The 20,986-nt window shown below is 43.9% G+C and overlaps 1 protein-coding gene across 3 annotated transcripts in view; it reads left to right on the top strand.

The window, feature by feature from the left end:
• Window positions 1-20,986, top strand: part of CACNB3 (calcium voltage-gated channel auxiliary subunit beta 3) — a 386,477-nt gene that overhangs the window by 279,866 nt on the left and 85,625 nt on the right. For all 3 annotated transcript variants that reach the window (XM_073614076.1, XM_073614075.1, XM_073614074.1), the window contains exon 2: window positions 6,839-6,961. In XM_073614076.1, the coding sequence (XP_073470177.1) occupies window positions 6,839-6,961 (123 nt within the window). The remainder of the gene's footprint in view (window positions 1-6,838; window positions 6,962-20,986) is intronic.

Here is a 20,986-nt window from a genome sequence, read left to right as displayed (position 1 = left end):
TTGTGGGATGAATAGTTCTCCTGTCAGATATTTGCTTTGCATAATTATGTGCCTGGACTACACATCCCAGGGACCTTTGCTGCCATTAGGAAGATTGCTGGGAGTAGCTATAAAAGAAGCAAAAGCCTGCGCGGAGCTCTCTTCCTCTCGGGCCTGATGCAAGACAGACCTCTCCGTGCATGGAGAGAGGGGTCGGGGCCTACCACGCGGAGTACCACCTTCCAACCCATACCTGAGGCGCTGCCGGTTGCCGTCGGACATCCATCCAGCACCACTCCGGTTGCCTGCCAGTTGGTGTACCAAGCTTTACAGCGGGAGATCGAGATGATGGATTCAATTCACGAGTGTTGCTACACGAGTTACTGTCTGGAAGACATCGTATCGGTCTCCTCCGTGGTGAGAGGGCAGTCGCCCAACCTTTACCCATCCTTTGTTACATTTTCACTGGGACACTTTGCACAGACATCTTTACTGAATTAATTTGAACACTGTGCTTAGACGTATTTAGCCTTTCTCACTACAAGAAACCTATTTTCTTCCCACTACACCTAATCGGATTACAGTTAACGAGCTCCTACACGCCAGTGAAGACCATCTGATCTGCAACAGGGACAGTGATGCTATTGCTGATGCGAGGGCCATTATATTATCACTTCTAGACCTGCTCTCTCTCCTTAGGATAGCAGCCAGGTTCCATCTTCTGCAGAGTGTCAGTATAATCTGTTAGCTGAAACATCCCTATGGGGGGTAGCATTCATTCTTTAAGGAAGTGTGTATATCATATTGTCATTTGGTAATATTTTGCCTTGTTTCTTTCGGAGGGATTCCTTTGTTGAGTTGGCGCTGTTGCCTAAAACTCAGCAGATCTTTTACCTCCTTTTTGTGACAACATCTCCTTCAATTGGTTTAAGTAAATATTCTTAGAACATAAACACACAGAGTTGTCTGATTTATTACTCTACAGTGATATAAGGATGTCTGAACCCAGAGTGTCAGGTGGGATGGAATGTTCACCAGATCATGGCCGTGCAGATGAGCAGGTAATTCCAAGCAGTCCCTTAGGGGGCCATGCTACATGTATATTAATATAGTGTAGCTTATCAGTCCTTAGATGATGCATGCAAGAGTCCGTCATTCTGGAGCAGCCAGGGTTTGCGGTGAATGCAGGCTGAGTAGCACAGATCCATGTGCATTCAGTTGAAGAGAGCTAGTAGGCAGGCAAATATCTGTTATTGCAGAAGAGACAAAGTATGTCCCTTCTGTAATAAAGAGCTGCTTGCTCGCAGTTTTTTAGTAGTCAACAGTGGCAGCTGGTGCTAAACTTTTTTGGGGGGTGGCAAACAAACCCCCCCCCAGGTCCGTACTCACCCCTCCACGGCACGGCCCCCTGTACTCACCCCTCTATGGCACGGTCCTCCCGCACTCGCCCCTTCCACGGCACAGCCCCCCCGCACTTAGCCTCTCTGCAGCTTCCTCAGGTTCTCCTCCCAGTCAACCCGATGTCCTGATTAGCCGGGAGGAGAAGCCGAAAGACAATAGCGAATATTGATTTGCTATTGTCACAAGTGGGTGGGTTCGGGATGCAGTGCTCTGCGCCCCGAGCCCAACCTTTTTCAAGCCAATTAGAGCCTCAAGCTCTAATCATGTGGCTTGAAAAAAACAACTCATTTAAACGTATGAGTCCGGCGCCCTGCATGTATCCCCGCATGCAAACTAGGGGGGGCGACACTCCTGCGCTCCTAATGGACCGGCCGCTCCTGGTAGTCAAGTTTAGTTGCACTTTAAGATGTCTACTTCAGCATACGTGATCATTACTGGAGCATGTTTCCAACTGATTGATACGATTTTATACCATGAGACCCCTCCACCCTACCTATCGGATGCCTCAGAATTTCTCTGAAGCTTCAGTTGTACTCAAATACATTTGCACAGGTGATTGGCTCTGATTTTGGTCCAACTAGTCTGCTTTAACACCTGAGCAAGTCGTATTCCTGATGATTTTGAAGCATTTTATTCAGGCATATTACACGTAATTTACAGGCATTTTTGTATGTGCATCAAGCTTCAGTTTGTTTTCTGGACACAGGGAAAAAAGCACTTCTATAGGAGGAGAGGATTTCCGAATGTGAAAGCGCATGTATCACGCGTTTACAGGCATTCCCACTGAAGTCTATGGGATCAAAAATGCCTGAATATGCTAAAAAAAAAGTTTATGTACTTTTTTGAGCATAGGGCTCAGAGGGTAGAGTGATTGAGCATACAAATGTAAATAGCCATAATTATAAAGAACGGGATTCTGCAAAGTCAGGCATTAGGTAAACAAGCAGAAAAAAGTGTGAATGGGGTCCTAAGCAGTAACTATGCGAGTTGTTGAGAAGAAATCATTTATGCAGAATAGTTGTTTTCTATAGCAAGAGGTATCAGAAGAAAACAAACCAAAACTTACAGATCAAAAGACTGGAGCTTCCCCAATAATGTAAAATCTGCGCTGGAAAAAGTTAGTTACTAAAATTTGTGTCCTTTTCTTTTAAATTCTTTGAAATAGAAATCTGCTACAAAATCAAAACCCTTTTATGTACAACTAAGAATGTATATACTGTATGTAATGGTAGATTTTTAATGCAGCAGCATTAAATTTGAAGAGGCCATATTAACTCAACTCCCCCAAAAGTTTAAAAAGTTCTAGTGGTTTGGGGGAGGTAGAGGTGGGGAGAGCTGTAAGACTGAAATAGTTAAAAGTGGTTGGTGCCAGCGACTATACCATTATCCTGCTGTCCATGTTTCTAATGCCGCGTACACAAGATCGGAAATGCCGCTAGCAAAAGACAGATGAAAGCTTTTGGTCGGAAAATGCGACCGTGTATATGCTCCATCGGACTTTTGCTGGCCGAATTCCAGCCAGCAAAAGATTGAGAGCATGTTCTCAATTTTTCGGGCGGAAAAAGTTCCTATCCGAAAATGCGATCGTCTATAGCAATTCCGACGCGCAAAATTCCTATGCGTGCTTGGAAACAATTCGACGCATGCGCAGAAGCATTGAACTTCATTTTCTCGGCTTGTCGTAGTGTTGTACGTCACCGCGTTCTTGACGGTCGAAAGTTCAGTGAGTTGTGTGACTTTGTGTATGCAAGGCAAGCTGGAGCGGAATCCCCTTGGAAAAGCCATCGTATCTTTTTCCGACCAAAATCCCGATCGTGTGTACGCGGCATTAGACCTGGTTCACCCACTGAAGAATGGGAAATTGAGATGTTGTAAGCTCTGGCAAAAGCAACTTGATTGGGCAAACTGGCTGTCAAATGCAGTCTCTGTGTGTTTAGTAAATTCCACCAATGGTTAAAATGGTCAATCAGTAGTGAAGAAACTGTGGATGATCAGCAAATCAATCATTTGTGAGTATATAAATATGGTTTGCGGTTAAAGTGCCATTTTCAGAGTTTTGCTTACATGTCAATTAGATGTCCTCCTAATAAAAAAAACAGGTATGAGTGTTAATAATTGATCTCAACTCATTTTAAAACAACATCTTGATTTCAAGAAAACGAGTTGCTTCAGTTTACCATAAAACGTTGAATGGTTGCTAATGTTGACCCAAGAATGTGCTTACTATGTACGGAAGGAATCAATACATGAACACTTGGCAGTCACATGTTCTGTATCTTCTACCGGATCTGTGCGTTGTCTGCTAATCTGTAAAATGCTTCCTTCTGTCATCTCAATGACCTGGTGTACTATAATGAAGCTTTCGTTTTGTGCTAAATGACATTGTAAGGCTTGGCTTCCAATAAACAACAGTAACAGGGCAACAGATGGGATCTGTAACGGCAGCGGTGTTCTTGGATATAGTGTCATCAAATATATGGTCTTTAGAAACTGGCATTCAGTCATCATCAACAAACCAGATGTCTTGCTAAAGGCCGTATACTCAGCTAATGAAAGCAAACAGTTGTTGTAACATTACTGACGGTGAGATCAGCACCCTTCCTGAGCATATATAAATAAAAATCAGTTGCAGTATAAGCCATTTAGAGACAGTGCTGTGACCCATTGTAGTGTAACAAAAGTAATAAAGTCCAATCACCATGCACACGCTGCAATCTGACTGTACAATCTTTGTATAATCAACTTTACCAAAACTGTTTAATATAAGGACCTACCTACTTTATCCAATCAATTTTTATCCAAGTAAGTAGGCCCTTGCTCTGCATAGTTTATGGTAGTTTATAGACCCCTTTCACACTGGGGCTGCGGACGCGTTGGCGCTAAAGCGCCGCTCGTTTTAGCAGCGCTTTACGGCCGCTAGCGGGGCGCTTTTAACCCCAAAGGAGAGGTTAAAACTCCAGTGTTGCGGTGCTTCCGAAGCGCTGCCCATTTATTCCAAAGGGCAGGGTGTTTTGGGATCACTAAATACAGCGCTCTCGAACTGCCCCAAAGATCCTGCTTGCAGGACTTTTCGGAACGTTCCGCAAGCGCACCGGCACAGTGTGAAAAGTCACACTTGAATGAATAGGAGGCAGTTTTCAGGCGCTTAGCAGAAGCTATTTCCAGCGCTAAAGTGCCTTTAAAACCGCCCCAGTGTGAAAGGGGTCTAAAGGAGACCTTACAATTGAAATTTGGCGAGCTTTACATAAAAACAGCAATTTTAGACCCCTTTCACACTGGATCAGTTTTTGGGCACTTTAGCGCTGGAAATAGCCTCTGCTAAGCTCCTGAAACCCGCCTCCCATTCATTCAAGTGTGACTTTTCACACTGGGGCGGTGCGCTTGTGGGACGTTTCCGAAAAGTCCTGCAAGCAGCATCTTTGGGGTGGTTTGGGAGCACTGTATTTAGCACTCCCAAAACGCCCTGCCCATTGGAATGAATAGGCAGAGAATCCGAAGTGCCTGGAAAATCTCTTCGAAAGCGCTGCAACACAGGGGTTAAAAGTGTCCGCTAGCGGCCAAAAAGCACAGCTTAAACAGGGCTAAAGCACCGCTAAAACGAGAGGCACTTTAGCACCAACGAGGCCGCGGCCCCAGTGTGAAAGGGGTCTTAAAGTGAGAGAAGCAGTTACGAGTGCCCTCTTACCACACAAATATTCCACAGTGATTTACAATTTGGGAAAATAATTAAGATAATGTAGAAAACAAAGAAATGGAAGAGGGGAATCTACTTGCAGGTACTTAAAATGTATACATCATAACACATTCTTTTACAAAATTAATAAATACGATAAACAAATCATCATGTATTAGGGCTGCCCATACACATGCTTAAAGGTCAGGACACCAAAATGCATGATACTATGTTACCATGTGCTTTGTCGGACAATTTTTCACACACTTTAACAACATGCATTGGGTTGCCATCAACAATTAAAGTGATATTAAAGATTTATTTTTTTCAAATAACAAACATGTCATACTTACGTGCTCTGTGCAGTGGTTTTTCCATCCATATCTCCATGCTCTTTTTGTTGAAAAGTCACTTTGAACCCCCCCCCCCCCAATCCCCTTTCCTGGCATTTATAGTCGTGGCCTTCTTGAGTAAGGGCAGATGATTCATGTAGTATTTACTTCCTATAATCCATCTGCCCTTAGCTCAGGCATGCAGTACATGAAGGAAAAAGCGTTTGGAAGCATTTAGGAGCATTTTGTAGCGTTTAACATTTCTTTCTGCCAGGAAAACGCTCCCAAAAACTATACAAAAACTTTTTTTTTTTTTTGCTTTTAGATGCTGAAGCTCAAAAAATGCTAACAGAGCAACAATAAGCACCTCTAGACAGCCTTTTATTACCAAATCAGGAAAATCTTAAGAAAAATATACAATAGAACAGACAACAGGCAGATCTGTACAATCTGTACAAGCAGGTATATATGTAAATAAGAGCTCTGTATACAGGCCTGCATGTAATACACAGTGTTGCCAACCTTCCAGACTTAAATTTATTGACACGACACCCAAAATTTACTGGCAAAGTTTTTACTGGCTTTTCCAAACGTTACAAAATTACGCTTTTTAGTGCAAAATTCAGTATTTAGGCTACAAACAAGTACAATATGCAATCATCAATGTCAGTTAAGATAGAGATAGATAGATAGATAGATAGATAGATAGATAGATAGATAGATAGATAGATAGATAGATAGATAGATAGATAGATAGATAGATAGATAGATAGATAGATAGATAGATAGATAGATAGATAGATAGATAGATAGATAGATATTAAGGCAAAAAAAGTAGCTCAGGGACAGGACTCAGGAGGGCAAGAAATTAGAATGGGCGGCACACACATGAAATTGACACTCACAGTGACACTGACAGGAGTGTGCAGCAACACAGATGATGATGACACCTCATTGACACGACACTTCCCCTCCTGAGTCACAGTGACAGTCTCATTCAACGCCAGGTGGTCCCTTCAGTCCACTCCAGTCCAAACAGCACTGACAGCCCCGCTCCAGGCTTGACCTGCACACAAGGCTCCAGCAGCTCCGCTTGGCTCCCTTGTACCATGACACGCTCAGGCACCGCCTCTGCCAGACCCGCCAACTGAACACGCTGTAGCAGGCACTCAGATGGTCTTTGCAGGGTCCGGACCAGAACTGCACATGCACAGTTCCGGGCCGAGCGTCACAGCCATATTTTTTTACTTGCAACCTTATCCTGTCACTGGCATTTACTGGCAGGAGAAAAGAACCATTTTTTACTGGCTGCCAGTAAAAATACTGGTGGTTGGCAACACTGGTAATACACAGCTTGTTTAAGATATAAGCATGCAATGGCAGAATTCATGAGAACATGTCAACATGAGAAATAGTCTGCAGCATATAAGTGACCTGGTTTCTCCTTTTCCAGGGTTCTGCTGATTCCTACACAAGTCGTCCATCGTTAGACTCCGACGTGTCACTGGAGGAGGATCGTGAGGCTGCCCGCCGCGAGGTGGAGAGGCAGGCTCAGGAACAGCTCGACAGAGCCAGGGTATGAACCTACCTTTTTAAACAGAATACTACTCAGGAATATTTTTTTAATGTCAATTTCTGTGACTAAGACAAATTTGTATATATTACTGTATGTTCACATAAATAGAATTCAAATACAGTGGAACCTCGGATTACGAGCATAATCCGTTCCAGGAGTATGCTCGTAATCCAATGTACTCGCATATCAAAGCGAGTTTTCCCACTGAAGTCAATGGAAACGAAAATAATTAATTCCGCATTGACTTCAATGGGATGCAATACCACCTGCGGCCAGAGGCGGGGGGCGCCGGAGAGCCTCGGAAACGGCCGAAAAGGCCCGAGGGACACTTCGGCGGACCTCGGAAAGACTCCATTCACGAGCCTTTCCGAGGTTTGCCGAGGTCAGCCGAACTGTCCTCGGGCCTTTCCGTGCATTTCCGAATGGCGCCGATCGGCGACTTTCGGCTCTGCTTGGCTCCGGCGCCCCCCACCTCAGGCCAAAAACGGTACTGCACACCACTTTTGGCCTGAATCCTGCTCGGTTTGCGAGACAACACTCGCAAACTGAGTTAGGAATTTTAGAAATACAGTGCTCGGTTTGCGAAACGCTCGTTAACCGCGTTACTCGCAAACCGAAGTTCCACTGTATAAAGAACCCTGTAATGCAGATCCACATTTTTTGCACTTTTTCTTGAAATGCCTGTGCAGCCCAAACTTTTTTTAGTTTTGCAGAGTAGGAAAGGTTTAAGATGTGGTTCACGCCAGGAATGGCACAGGAACACGCTCGCGTTCCTGTGCGATTCCTGTGCTATTTGAGTGCAGTGCGTTTTCAGCCCATTCATTTGATTTGGCTGAAATTGCATTGCATCGCAATAAAAAGAAGTGCATGCACTACTTTAAAAAACGCACTGCAACCGGACCACATGGTACTTCTGTACCATGTGATCCGGTGCAGGCAAATGCACTGCATTTGCGACCTGCGTTTGGGGTGTCATTAGCACTGCATTGACACCTACTGCAGATCACAAGTGCAGTGCTTTTTGCAGTGCTTTTTTCCAGTAAACTTGCATGGAATGTGAGTTTTCTGCACTGGGTTCTGTTGTGAATGGGCCCTAAAACCTCTGTCAGTCTATTTTTTTCTGCTATATCCCATTGGGGAGATCTCCCTTTACTTTCTGTCTCAGAGACGCAGCAGGAAGTAAAAGGAAATCCTGACCAAGTGAGAGGAAATCCTCCCACAGACAGATGTCACCACAACAGATTGCCCAGTTGGAAGGTTGTTTTGCTTTGGTCTATTAAAGGTTACTTTGCATTATACTGTAAGCAAGGAAGCTCAGACCTCTGCAGTGTATTAATGTGTTTTTACTAAACAAAAATGCTTTACATACAAAACTATTACAATTATAGCAAGGAATACAATACAGGGCTGACAGATATACCTATAACAAGGAAAATTCTACCTACTTCCTAGCAAATAAGCTTAAAAGTTACTTAACTCAGGTTACAGTGGGTTCACGATCTCCGTAGGCAATGAGGACCCAGGCTTACTCTATAAGCTGTTGTGGGAGCTCTCGCAAAAGTGTCTTAGGTGAAGTCTCCTCTCCTTCTGTCAGAGATCTTTCTTGGTGTTAAAGGGAATCCGTTTTTTTCTAAGATTATACTTACTTAGGTGGATGCAGAACCGTAAGATGCTCCATCTGTCCTCCGGCGTCTCTGCACTTGGAACTGAGCGATCAAACACCGTCGATGGCTCGGTTCTCTCAGCTCCCCGAGAGGAGAGCTGCTGACTGTCAATCAGTAGCTCTCCTCTCTGCTCCTCTACGCTCACTGGAGCGCTGAACTGTGGAGGGGGAGGGAGCGCCCGCCTCAGGCTCTCAGCAGCTCACTCAGAGGCTGAGACAGCCATCAGTCCAGGAACCTGGCGGATCCAGACTTCATTGTCGGGATGACATGGTGCCTGGACTGATCTGTGTGACGTCAGCCGAGAGTGGACATCAGCCCGCTCTCTGCTGAAAACGGGTCACAGGAGTCCTGTGACCCATAGGAGAAGCCCAGCCAAACAAGCTCAGGCTGGACTTCTCCTTTAAGTCACAGCAGGGCTGGGTGAAGTGTGGGGTGATTGAAAGGAAATGGCTACTTAGATATTTAGGGCTTTTTTTCAGCGGGAACGAGGGGGGACGCAATTCCGGCACCTCCAGCACTGACTGTATGTAATGGCAAGAAAAGCTGGGGTGTGCTGCTGGCTCTATTGATTGGGGGATCTATTCTAGTTAGAGGGGGTCTATTTTTGAAGGGGGAGTCTATTGTTTCTGAGGAGGTCTAATGTTGCTGGTGGGGGACCTATTGTTGCTGAGGGTGGGTCTTATATTGTTGGGGGGGTCAGATGTTGCTGGGAGAGATCTACTGTTGAGGGAGGATCTATTGTTATTGGCTGACGGAGAGTCAATTGATGCTGGCTGCAGGGAGATCTGATGTTGCTGCCGATAGTCTATTGTTAGTAGAGGGGAAATTTTGTTGGTAGGGGGATCCATTGTTGGCATGGGGCCCTATTGTTACTGGCTGCAGGGGATCTATTTTACTGCTTTTCTTGCTATCGTTACCAAATTCCATACAAATTACTAAGCACCATAAAATTATATGTGGTTCTGTATTCATTAAAAGAGGCGGTACTGGGAGGTGGGTAGGGGGTGGAACCAAGGAATAGGGCTCGGAGGTGGGTAGGGGCGGAGACAAGGGGTGACTCGGAAAGGGGGAGTTCCTGCACCTATTCTCTGAGGAAAAAAAAGCCCTGTCGATATTTACAGTTTGTCTAAAACCTATAATTTCCAACTTTCACTGCTAACTGGTCAGTCCATGTAAAAATCTTTCCATGTGATTTGTACAGATGTAAGTACTGTATATGTGCAGCCATTGCTGGCCTCTCCTTGTAGTTACTCTACTGTCATACTAATCTATTGACTAGGAGTTACTGAGAAGGTATGCAGATCAGGAGTTCTGGCTTGCTGCATGTGTGTTCCAGATCAGTGACTTTCGCCTCTCGTCCAGTCACTGTATATATACAGCAGGACAGGAACAGCACCGATGTGGGTAGACGTACCCGTATATTCTCCTGCATTGGCCGCTTGTTTTGCACTCTCTAGAGTGTGCAGTGGTGGGATCTGTTACCACTGTGCCTGCTGAACACAGGGGATCACAGTTCATAGTACCAGGCTGCTATGAGCTGCCCTGGTACCATGTGATGGCTGTGACCAATCACAGTGATCACAGTTACTGTAGTAAACAAGGCTGTCATTGTTTATTACTGTGTGATCTCTGTGACTGGTCACAGCAATCACATGGTACCAGGGCCAATCACAGTGGCTTGGTACCATAATGGGTAATTTATGTCCCTTCCTAGATAGCCTGAAGGTGCTCCCTGGATTTTGGGCCTCTATGTAACTAAGTTGCGAAAAAGTCTCACACATGTGGTATCACCATACTCGAGAGGAGTAGAAGAATGGGTTTCGGGGTATAATTCTAAGTATACCTATGCTGTGTGTTAGAAATAGCTTATTAATCAAAAACTTTGTGTAAAAAATACATTTTCATTTTCTTTTCTTCATTTTCCAAAAACTTGTGGTAAAAAACCCATAGTGATTAAACACCACCAAAAAGTTATTTTTTTCTATCTGTCAAAAAAAAAAAAAATGATAAAAAGGTAATTAAGGTACAGTGTTGTGTGACAGGGCTGAAAGCTGGAAAAGGGCCTGGACTGGAAGGGGGTGAAAGTGTCTAGGCTTTTAGTGGTTAAAATATTAAATTTTTTTAAGAAGGGAGTCAGCAATGGCAGGCTATATCTTGCTCCTAATTATGAATGGATTGAGTTTAGCCACTCCATGACTTCTCATATATTGTGAGACCTTTACCAGATGTCCGTATTTATCATTGCCTGATGAGCTAGTCTCGTTTTTAAAAGACGTTTTTTTTAATAGATGTTTTTTGGTAAAGTCACAGAGACCTTTATACAACAAAAATAGTAGGTGAGCAGACTGCCAGCACCCTAAACCTAAATAAGAAAGCAGATAGGTGAATCAAACTGTTGACATCTACATAAGGAAAACTATAGACATATAAGATGCAGCCAGATGAATCTCACGATTCACATCTACACAAGAAAATCTCAGCTATGAATGGACATACACTTTAAGCCTTCAATGCAGTCAGCCTAGAGCAAATGCATTCCGGAATCACCATTTGGTGTCCATCATTTACCAGGAAATGATGGATAAAATTTTCTGACTTGGTGTGGTTTATTCTGATGTGCTCTGGCTATTGGTCAACTTAAAAATAAATCTTTGTCTGTCTCTGCTTTACAGCTGACCACTCCAAAATCAGTCCTGGGCAGTGGCGGCTGGTGAAGTTTTAGGATGGGGGCACCAGACCCCGTCCTTCCTTTTTGACCCCTCCCACTTGGTGAAAATGGGCATTGTTTCAGCAAAATAGTGGGCGTGGCTCTAAGGTGGTGTGGTTAGCGTCTGAGATGAACGAGGGATGGAGGGAGAGGGAGGGAGAGAGGGGGGCAAGCCCAGATCCTACACAACAATAGAAATATGTGTATTCTAGAAAGTTTAACAATCAGCAGTGTTGATTTTGGCAGCAAATTTCGATTTAGTTTTAATCTTAGCCTTAGGACTATAATGGCATTTAAGTTTTAGTCCCATTTTGTTCTTCTGCAGTTGTTTTAGTTTTAGTCGTATTTAGTCAACTAAATCTCCAGTACATTTTAGTCGACTAAAATGTCCTACCTTTTAGTCGACTAAAATCTCCCATACATTTTAGTCGACTAAAACTCATTATAGTCTTCTGAAATCGAATGGGTGTAATTAAATTGTAATGCATTAGTTAACATTTCTCTACAATTTTCAAACTCATTATATACTGCTGGAGTGAAATATGTTATTATTTAAAGGTATTGAGGTATGAACATGCACTAAAGGCCAGTGTTGTCCTCCCCAGCGGAGTCCCTCCTTACATCAGGTGCCCCCAGCAAAGTCCCTCCTTACATCAGGTGCCCCCAGCAGAGTCCCTCCTTACATCAGGTGCCCCCAGCAGAGTCCCTTCTTACATCTGTGTCCCCGTCAGCGGAGTCCCTCCTTACATCTGTGTGCCCATCAGCGAAGTCCCTCCTTACATCTGTGTCCCCATCAGCAGAGTCCCTCCTTACATCTGTGTCTCCGTCAGTGGAGTCCCTCCTTACATCTGTGTCTCCGTCAGTGGAGTCCCTCCTTACATCTATGTGCCCGTCAGCGGAGCCCCTCCTTACATCTGTGTCCCCAGCGGAGCCCCTCCTTACATCTGTGTCCCCAGTGGAGCCCCTCCTTACATCTGTATCCCCAGCGGAGCCCCTCCTTACATCTGTGTCCCCAGTGGAGCCCCTCCATACATCTGTGTCCCCAGCGGAGTCCGTCCTTACATCTGTGTCCCCAGCGGAGTCCGTCCTTACATCTGATTCCCCAACGGAGCACCTCCATACATCTGTGTCCCCAGCGGAGTCCGTCCTTACAACTGTGTCCCCAGCAGAGCCCCTCCTTACATCTGTGTCCCCAGCAGAGCCCCTCCTTACATCTGTGTCCCCAGCGGAGTCCCTCCTTACATCTGTGTCCCCATCGAAGCAGCAGGGTCCTCCTCGCATTTGCAGCAGGGTCCTCCTCACATCTGCAGCAGGGTCCTCCTCACATCTGTGTCCCCAGCGGCAGCACAGCACTCCTACCCTGAGGCCTTGAGCCCCGGTTCACATTGTGCAGTGAAGGGAACCATAAGTGATTTTGAACAGGAATCGCACCGCATTCCTGTTCAAATCACATGTGAATCTTCAGCGGTGCGATTTGAGCCATTATTCTCTATGGCTCAAATTGCACCGAATTCGCACCAAAAACATGTAGGACCCTTTTTTTGGCTACATCAAAATCGGATCACATGGGTGTGAATCAATTCTGCAAAAAATTGCTAACCGATTTGGAGGGGACGTTAACATACATACCCATATCGATGCGCATGAACGGGGTGCGATTTGCATGCAGTGCGGAATCCGCACAGAACTCGCTGCAAATTTGCAGCGCACAAGTGTGAACTTATAGTTATTTTCAAAGTCGCAAAAATAGTTTATGCCCTGATTCACACTTCGCAGTGAGTTCTGTGCGGATTTCGCACCGCATGCAAATCGCACCCTGTTCATGTGAATCGATGCGGGTGTGTATGTTAAGTTAACGACATCCCAAAATTGGTTCCCAAAATGCAGTATGTTTTGCAGAATTGGATTGCATGGGTGTGAACACCCATTGTTAGAAAGTTTTCATTTATAGCGGAGTTCCGACGAAATTTTAAAAAAATACATTTTTGATCCTAGTATTATTGCTAACGAAATTTAGAGTATACAATGATCTTAATAGATTATTCAAAGATATGAAATCCTTACTGTAATATTGCAATCCTCCGTTTGTGGCGGTTTCCATTATTAATGTGGGCATGTGAAGCCCAATCGAGATCGCTTTCTGGAATATGCATGGAGAGGTGCATGCTGGGTAACCAGCATGCACCTCTCGATCTTGCGCATGCGCGATTCAACGGTGGCCATAGCGCCGAATGTTTGTACTGCCCACAGACTCCTGGGAAATGATGAGTCATCATTTCCAAGGAGCATAGGCGAGGGAGGACGTCTCGAGGAGCTCTGTGGACCAGGAAGTGGCAGATTACGAGGACTACATAGCAACAGGGCATTTAGGGTAAGTATAAAAAAAAAATTTACTCCAAATGTTTGTTTATAGGTTTAAAGAAGTTATTTAAAGGCAAACATTTTTTTTAGGGTGGAACTCCACTTTAACTAATATCTAATATTCATTATTAACAAATATTAACAAATGAATGAATGGATTAGATCTTACATAGTATATATATATATATATATATATATATATATATATATATATATATATAATTTATATAGATTTTTATACTTGTGAAAATATACATGGTTATAAGCTTCATAAACATTCCTATGAAGAACTAAACATGTGTTTGTAATTAGGAATCTTGAGCTGGGTTCTCACCTTCCCCCATCAGATGAGAAGGAAAGTTTCACATTACTTAGGATGCTAAAGTTTTAATGTTTGTTAAGAATATAATTTCTTTATACTACAATATGTCTTGATTAGGATATTTTTATTAACATTGGGTTTTAAATTAATATAATATACATACTGATATATGTAGTATTTGATTTAGAAGTTAAAGGAAACTCATGTTGTATATGTTAAAATAGGTTTACACACTGTTTTTGGCCACTCTTCAGGAATGTCAACCCCCACCCTTGTGTGAGGTGGGAGGGAAACTATGATTCATTAAAAGCCAGCAGTTTTCTGTGGAACTATAAGGGCCCTTTCACACTGGGGCGGGCATCGGCGGTAAAGCGCCGCTATTGTAAGCGGCGCTTTACCGTCGGTATGCGGCCGCTAGCGGGGCGGTTTTACCCCCCTGCTAGTGGCCGAGAAATGGTTAAAAACCACCGCAAAGCGCCTCGGCGCTTGCCGGCGGTATAGCCGCGCCGTCCTATTGATTTCAATGGGCAGGAGCGGTAAAGGAGCAGTATACACTCCACTCCTTCACCGCTCTGAAGATGCTGCTAGCAGGACTTTTTTTACCGTCCTGCCAGCGCACTGCTCCAGTGTGAAAGCCCTCGGGGCTTTCACACTGGAATTAAAGCAGTGGCACTTTCAGGGCACTAGCACCTGCAAACCGCCCCAGTGTGAAAGGACCCTAAGACAAACCAAGCCTTTTTAGGAAGGAGGGGTCAGATTTTAGGAGAAGGTGGGGGCTGAATTTAGGAGTAAAAGGAGTTAAACAGAGATTTGTTGGCAGACACGACACATCACAAGACATTGAAGGAGCTGGTACAGTTTCACAGACACATATCTGATTCAATCTTCATCTTAAGGGTATAATACATTATTGTATTATTGAAATTGTATTTGTAATATTATGCTATTTTATTATTAAATCAATGTTTGAGTTTTTATACAAGAACTGAATGGACTTTCTTGGAACTTTTCTCATCAATATGAATTATTGAATATCGATATTAATACCCATGCAATCTGATTCTAGTGTGGCCAAAAAAAGGCCATACAGAATAATGGCTCAAATCACACTGCTGAAGATTCACATGTGCTTTGAACAGGAGTGTGGTGCGATGCCTGTTCAAAATCACATGCAGTTCCCCGCACTGCATAGTGTGAACCGGAGCTACCTTTTCATCTAAAGAGCTCTGTAAGAACATTATTGTGGCTCATGTTTATGAGCATTGCTTTCCTGCGTTTCCTCAAGTATTGAAACATGTCAGAAAAATTCCATCGACTTTAACTGAGCAATAAACATGGCAATTGAAAGACTGACTTTGACCTGTTCTGTGTTTCTTTGGACACAATTGTGTTAAAGTGCTTTTGAACAGAAGGCAAAGCAAGTCAAATGCTACATTTTCCATTTGAACACAAATGTATATATTTAAAAGAAAAACACAGTGTTTGACTAGAATGCCCATTGACATATAGACAGTCTTGAGATTTATCATTTTAGTATGTTCCAGTAAGTAATCTCAAAGTAGCCATATGACCTTCTATGAGGAACGTGAGAAGTGGAGAAGTCAATGCCTAGACAATAGGTATTTCATTCAAGCTGTTGTAATTGGTTTTATAATCCAGCAACCATGCAGATAATCAAGCTGTGCTGAATTAGTTCTTTTGACATTTTACTACAGTAATTCACTAAATAAAATAAAATGATTTTGCTGTATGAACTGAAGCCTCATTTGTAGTGAAGGGATATGGGAACCAAAGGGTTGCAGTTGACCTTGCCTGTAAAATGACGTGCTAATAGCATGATCTCCAGTTCCTTCTTAGATTTATAAGGAAGAGATATGTGTAAGATAATTATTACCTGTATTATGTTCTGGTCTAAAAAGCTTGCTTGTGCTTACATCACGCTGCTGTGACATTGTGTGGAATATTTGTGATGGCTACATTAGTTCTCTTTTGTAGGCTTTCTTTCTTCTATTTTCATCTGGTGATCCAGCCAGAAAGTCTGTTTTTCAAAAGAACAAGCTCTCTTCCAGTTGTATCAGTTTACAGGGATGAGACAAACCATTTAACACTAACAGGGGTGCTTACAACAATCAGCTTTTATTTATGTAAAACCCTTATCCTAAAAGGAAACAACTGGCTGCTGTAACTGACTTCAAACTGCGAACTGGAGTTTGGCTTCAATTTATGTAGTGTATTTAAATCTGCTAGTACATTTAACACTACCCCCTCCCCCCAGATTAACAAGACTGCTGTCCAAAGGTGCCCCCTCTGCTCATTCATCCAGAGTGGGGGCACTGTAATACAGGAAGTATGTTACTGACCAGATCACCAGGTGAAAACAGAGAAAAAAAAAGCCTACAAAAGAAAACAAATGCAGCCACCACATCTAATTATTGGTAAGCTGATATATATTACATTTTTTGTTGTGGGTTTATTACTGCTTGTCGACCATATCACTTACATGTAGGGCCACAAGGCGGCTCTGCTGCACTGGATCATGTATTAAGTACTTGATCCGGCACTTCCAGGTAGGGGGTGCGCATCGGCTGTGTTGAGATTTTACACAGCAGATGACAATCAGCGAGTGTCAGCCAATGGATGACTGCCAGCTCTGTAAACAAGGCAGAGCTCTGCCCTGTCAGCAGGGAAGTAAAGGGTTTTCTTTTCCCGCAAAGCGAGAAATAAAATCCATCACTTCCCTTAGTAAAAGCATTACACACAGTACACCAAAACACTGGTTAGGCACACATTTAACCCTTTGATCGCCATAGATGTTTAACCCCTTCCCAGCCAGTGTCATTAGTACAGTGACAGTGCATATTTTTAGCACTGATCACTGTACTAGTGTCACTGGTTCCCAAAAAATGTAAAAAGTGTCAGTGTCTAATTGTCCTGCTATAAGTCGCTGGGTGCCGCCATTACTAGAAAAAATAAATAAAATTAAAAAATTAAAATTCCAGTATCTATACCATAGTTTGTATCCAATGTTGCTTCTGTGAGGTGGGGTGCACGCCCTGCCACTGCAGCAGAAAACATGGAACAGAGAATCTTCGGATCGCAGCACACCCACACAGAAAGTAAAGTATAAAGTCTTTATTGAAGCATAAATATTAAAAGCACTGGATGGGTACAAGCAGGGGAAACGCAGGTAAGTTGACGCGTAAAGAGAGACAAAGAGGGTGGGATAGAATGGGGCTTAGTTTTCAACTTTGAAAGCTGTTCAGAATTTTCATTATCCACTTCAATACAGGGCATCAGTTTTCAGCGCTGTCGCATTTGAATGACAATTGCACGGTCATGCAATACTGTACCCAAATTAAAATTTTATCATGTTTTTTCCCCCCACAAATAGAGCTTTCTTTTGGTGGTATTTGCTCACCTCTGCGGTTTTTATTTCTTGCGCTATAAACAAAAGAAGAGTGACAAGTTTGAAAAAAAACACAATATTTTTTACTTTTTTGCTATAATAAATATCCTAATTTAAAAAACAAAAACAAAACAAAAACACATTTTTTCCTCAGTTTAGCCGGTATGTATTCTTCTACATATTTTTGGTAAAACAAAATCGCAATAAGCGTATATTGATTGGTTTGCGCATCTACAAAATAAGGAATAGATTTATGGCATTTTTATCATAATTTTTTTTTTTTTACTAGTAATGGCGGTGATCTGCGATTTTTATCGTGACTGTGACATTGCGGCGGACACATCGGACACTTTTGACACTATTTTGGGACCATTCACATTTATACAGCGATCAGTACTATAAAAATGCACTGTTTACTGTGTAAATGTCAGGGAAGGGGTTAACACTAGGGGGCGATCAAGGGGTTAAATGTGTTACCTAGGGAGTGATTCTAAATGTAGGGGAAGGGGACTCACAAGGGGAAGAGACCGATCAGCGTTCCTCTGTACTGGGAACACACGATCGGTCTCCTTTCCCCTGACAGGACTGTGTGTGTGTAAACACACAGAGCCACGTCCCGGTTCTGTTACCGGCAATCGCGGGTGCCTGGCGGACATCGCGGCCATGCGCAACGGCTCCCTGTGACGTGACGGCGTGCCCCTAGATGGCTGGGAAGCCCAGGACGTCATATGACACCCACCCAGGATGGGAGATCCCTCCTGCGGACGTCATTTGACTATGGGCGGGGTATGAAGTGGTTAAGAAAGCATGCCAGAATCCTCTGGATCAGGGGTCTCCAAACTGCTGACTGGGGGATGTGGCCACTCACTGGCAATAACAGTGGGGCACTATTCCTACCACTGATGCTGATGGGGCACTATTCCTTTCACTGATACCAAAGATGAGGCACTATTCCTCCCACTTACACCAATGGTGGGGCTCTATTTCTCCCTTTGACACCAATGATGGGGCACGATTCCTTCCACTGACACCAATGATGGGGCACTATTCCTCCTACTGACCCCAGTGATAGGGCACTATTCCTCCTACTGAACCCAATGATGGGGCACTATTCCTCCTACCGACCCCAGTGATAGGGCACTATTCCTCCTACTGACCTAATGATAGGGCACTATTCCTCCTACTGACCTTAATGATAGGGCACTATTCCTCCTACTGACACCAATGATGGGGCGTTATTCCTCCCACTGACACCAATGATGGGGCGTTATTCCTCCGACTGACAACAATGATGGGGCACTATTTCTCCCACTAACAACAATGATGGGACACTATTTCTCCCACTACTACCAATGATGGGGCACTATTCCTTCCACTGACACCAATGATGGGCAACTATTCCTCCCGCTGATACCAATGATGGGGCACTATTCCCCACTCTAATACTAAAGATGGGGTATTGTTTACTCCCGCTGATGCCAGGACAATTTCTATTCCCCCTGGCCACATTCTGCCCCCATAAAGTCTGAAGAACAGTAAACTGACCCTTTGTTTAGAAACTTTGGAGACCCCTACCCTAGCTGACTGTTTACGAAAAATGGCCATGAAAAAATAATAGAGGCTCCCTTTGCTGACCTCCCCTTTTGAGAAGACTAGTCTTGTGGTTGTAATGCTGGTGCTGAAGTACAGAGATCAGAAATTGTGGCACGCATAGTCAGACATAATCAGGCATCCAGCATTTTTAGAAGGAGATCAGCAATGGCAGCCACGGTACTTCTTTCATGACAGGTTCACTTTAAATAACAACAGGATTTGTCTATGTATGTATAAACATGGATACATAGAGGGGAATTAATAAATTTGCCTGGAACAAGCTCTGTCTCAACTGGCGCAGTTGCCCTTAGCAATCAAGCATCTTTTAGCTTTCAGTGTTTTCACACACCTTAGAAAATTAAAATTTATAAGCCGATTTATAAGTGTAGCGCTTGGTTGCTACTAGTAACTAACATCCACCATGTCACCCTGCTGCCAGACCTCCATTTATCACTTCTGAGACAATGAACAGTCATTTGCATTGTTTTGTTTATTAGGGGATATAACTTGGCTGGGGGAAAGGAAATATGGGATGCCCATAGAACGATTGCTTTGCCATCATAGTTAAGAATTAGAACAAAAGGTTGAGCCGTGAAGCACTGATGTACAAATAATATCTACAGACACTTCCCCTGCATAACACCATGCAGACTATTACTCCTCCTCTGTGTATCTCCTGCAGACTGTTGCTCCCAGGACTTCCACTCTCCTTTTCCTGTCACATCATCCTCTCTTGACAAAAGAGACCACTCTGAACAGTCTCAGTTGCTGGCTTGCATTGGCTGTGCTGTTACTAAGCCAGAGGTCTGCAGTACCTCTCCCCGGCAGCCTAGTCATTTAGTAGCATGTGTTGATTGGTGGACTACTGTTCCCAGATAGTCCGGCCTGCAAATCCTGTGCCCTCAGGCCACATCGATTTGACACTCTCCCCACAGTCTCTCCTCTGGCCTTGCACCCAACTCCCCTGGCATGCCTCATCCAGAAACTCACTGTGGCCCACTCACCAACCTTCTCCTGCCCCGAGTCCATGATGGAGAACTTTAACTGGACATAAGTTCCGACAGCTTCTCCAGCCCCTCTCTTCCACAACACTTCATCCATGACCGTTAGGGTTGCCACATCATCCCTTTAATCCAGGACACACATTAATTACACAAGTTCTGTGGCTGATTAAGGTGGTAATTAAACTCACTTGGTGCCTTATCTGCATTAAATCAGCCTCAGAACCCATGTAATTAATATGTGTCCTGGATTAAAGGGATGATGTGGCAACCCTAATGACCGTGTAAGGATGAAGCTCCTTCATCCATGACCGTGTAAAGATGAAGCTCCTTCCCAACTCTCCCATAGTTGCCAACATTGCAAAAAAAATATGTGGGACACTTTTTTGGCTGTAGGCGGAGCCGTATAATAATTAGGGGGCGGGGCATTCGCTTGTAGGCATGGCTTAGCAAAAAAATGACAAGTGCTTCGTGTGCCATGGCGAAAATGGGCATGGCTTATGTGGAAAAGTGGGCGTGACTTAAATGGGCGTGGCTCAAGAGGGTGTGGTTAGAGTCTGAGATGAATGAGGGATGGAGAGGGAAAGGGGGAGAGGGGAATGACGGGACAGCAGCCCCAGATCCTACACAATAGAAATATGTGTATTCTAGAAAGTTTAACAATCAGCAGATAAAGATACTCCAAACACCTGGTGTTAACGCTTCAATCATCCCGGCACCATGGTTGTTATGGTGTCAGGATGATTGAAGCGCATTATTTCTATTATTACATTGTAATATAAAATTAAATCATTCAACTCACCATAATGCCGAATCAGTGGGATCCCTGAGTGTGTCACTAGCCACGTCGCCTGCCACCAGCAGAGTCTGTCCTTGCATCAGGTGCCTCCGGCAGAGTCTGTCCTTGCATCAGGTGCCCCCGGCAGAGTCTGTCCTTGCATCAGGTGCCCCCGGCAGAGTCTGTATAGACC

Source organism: Aquarana catesbeiana, linkage group LG02, assembly GCF_042186555.1.
Source record: "Aquarana catesbeiana isolate 2022-GZ linkage group LG02, ASM4218655v1, whole genome shotgun sequence".
NCBI lineage: Eukaryota > Metazoa > Chordata > Amphibia > Anura > Ranidae > Aquarana > Aquarana catesbeiana.
Note: the sequence above shows the minus strand (reverse complement) of the source record. Positions and strands in the feature narration are given on the sequence as shown.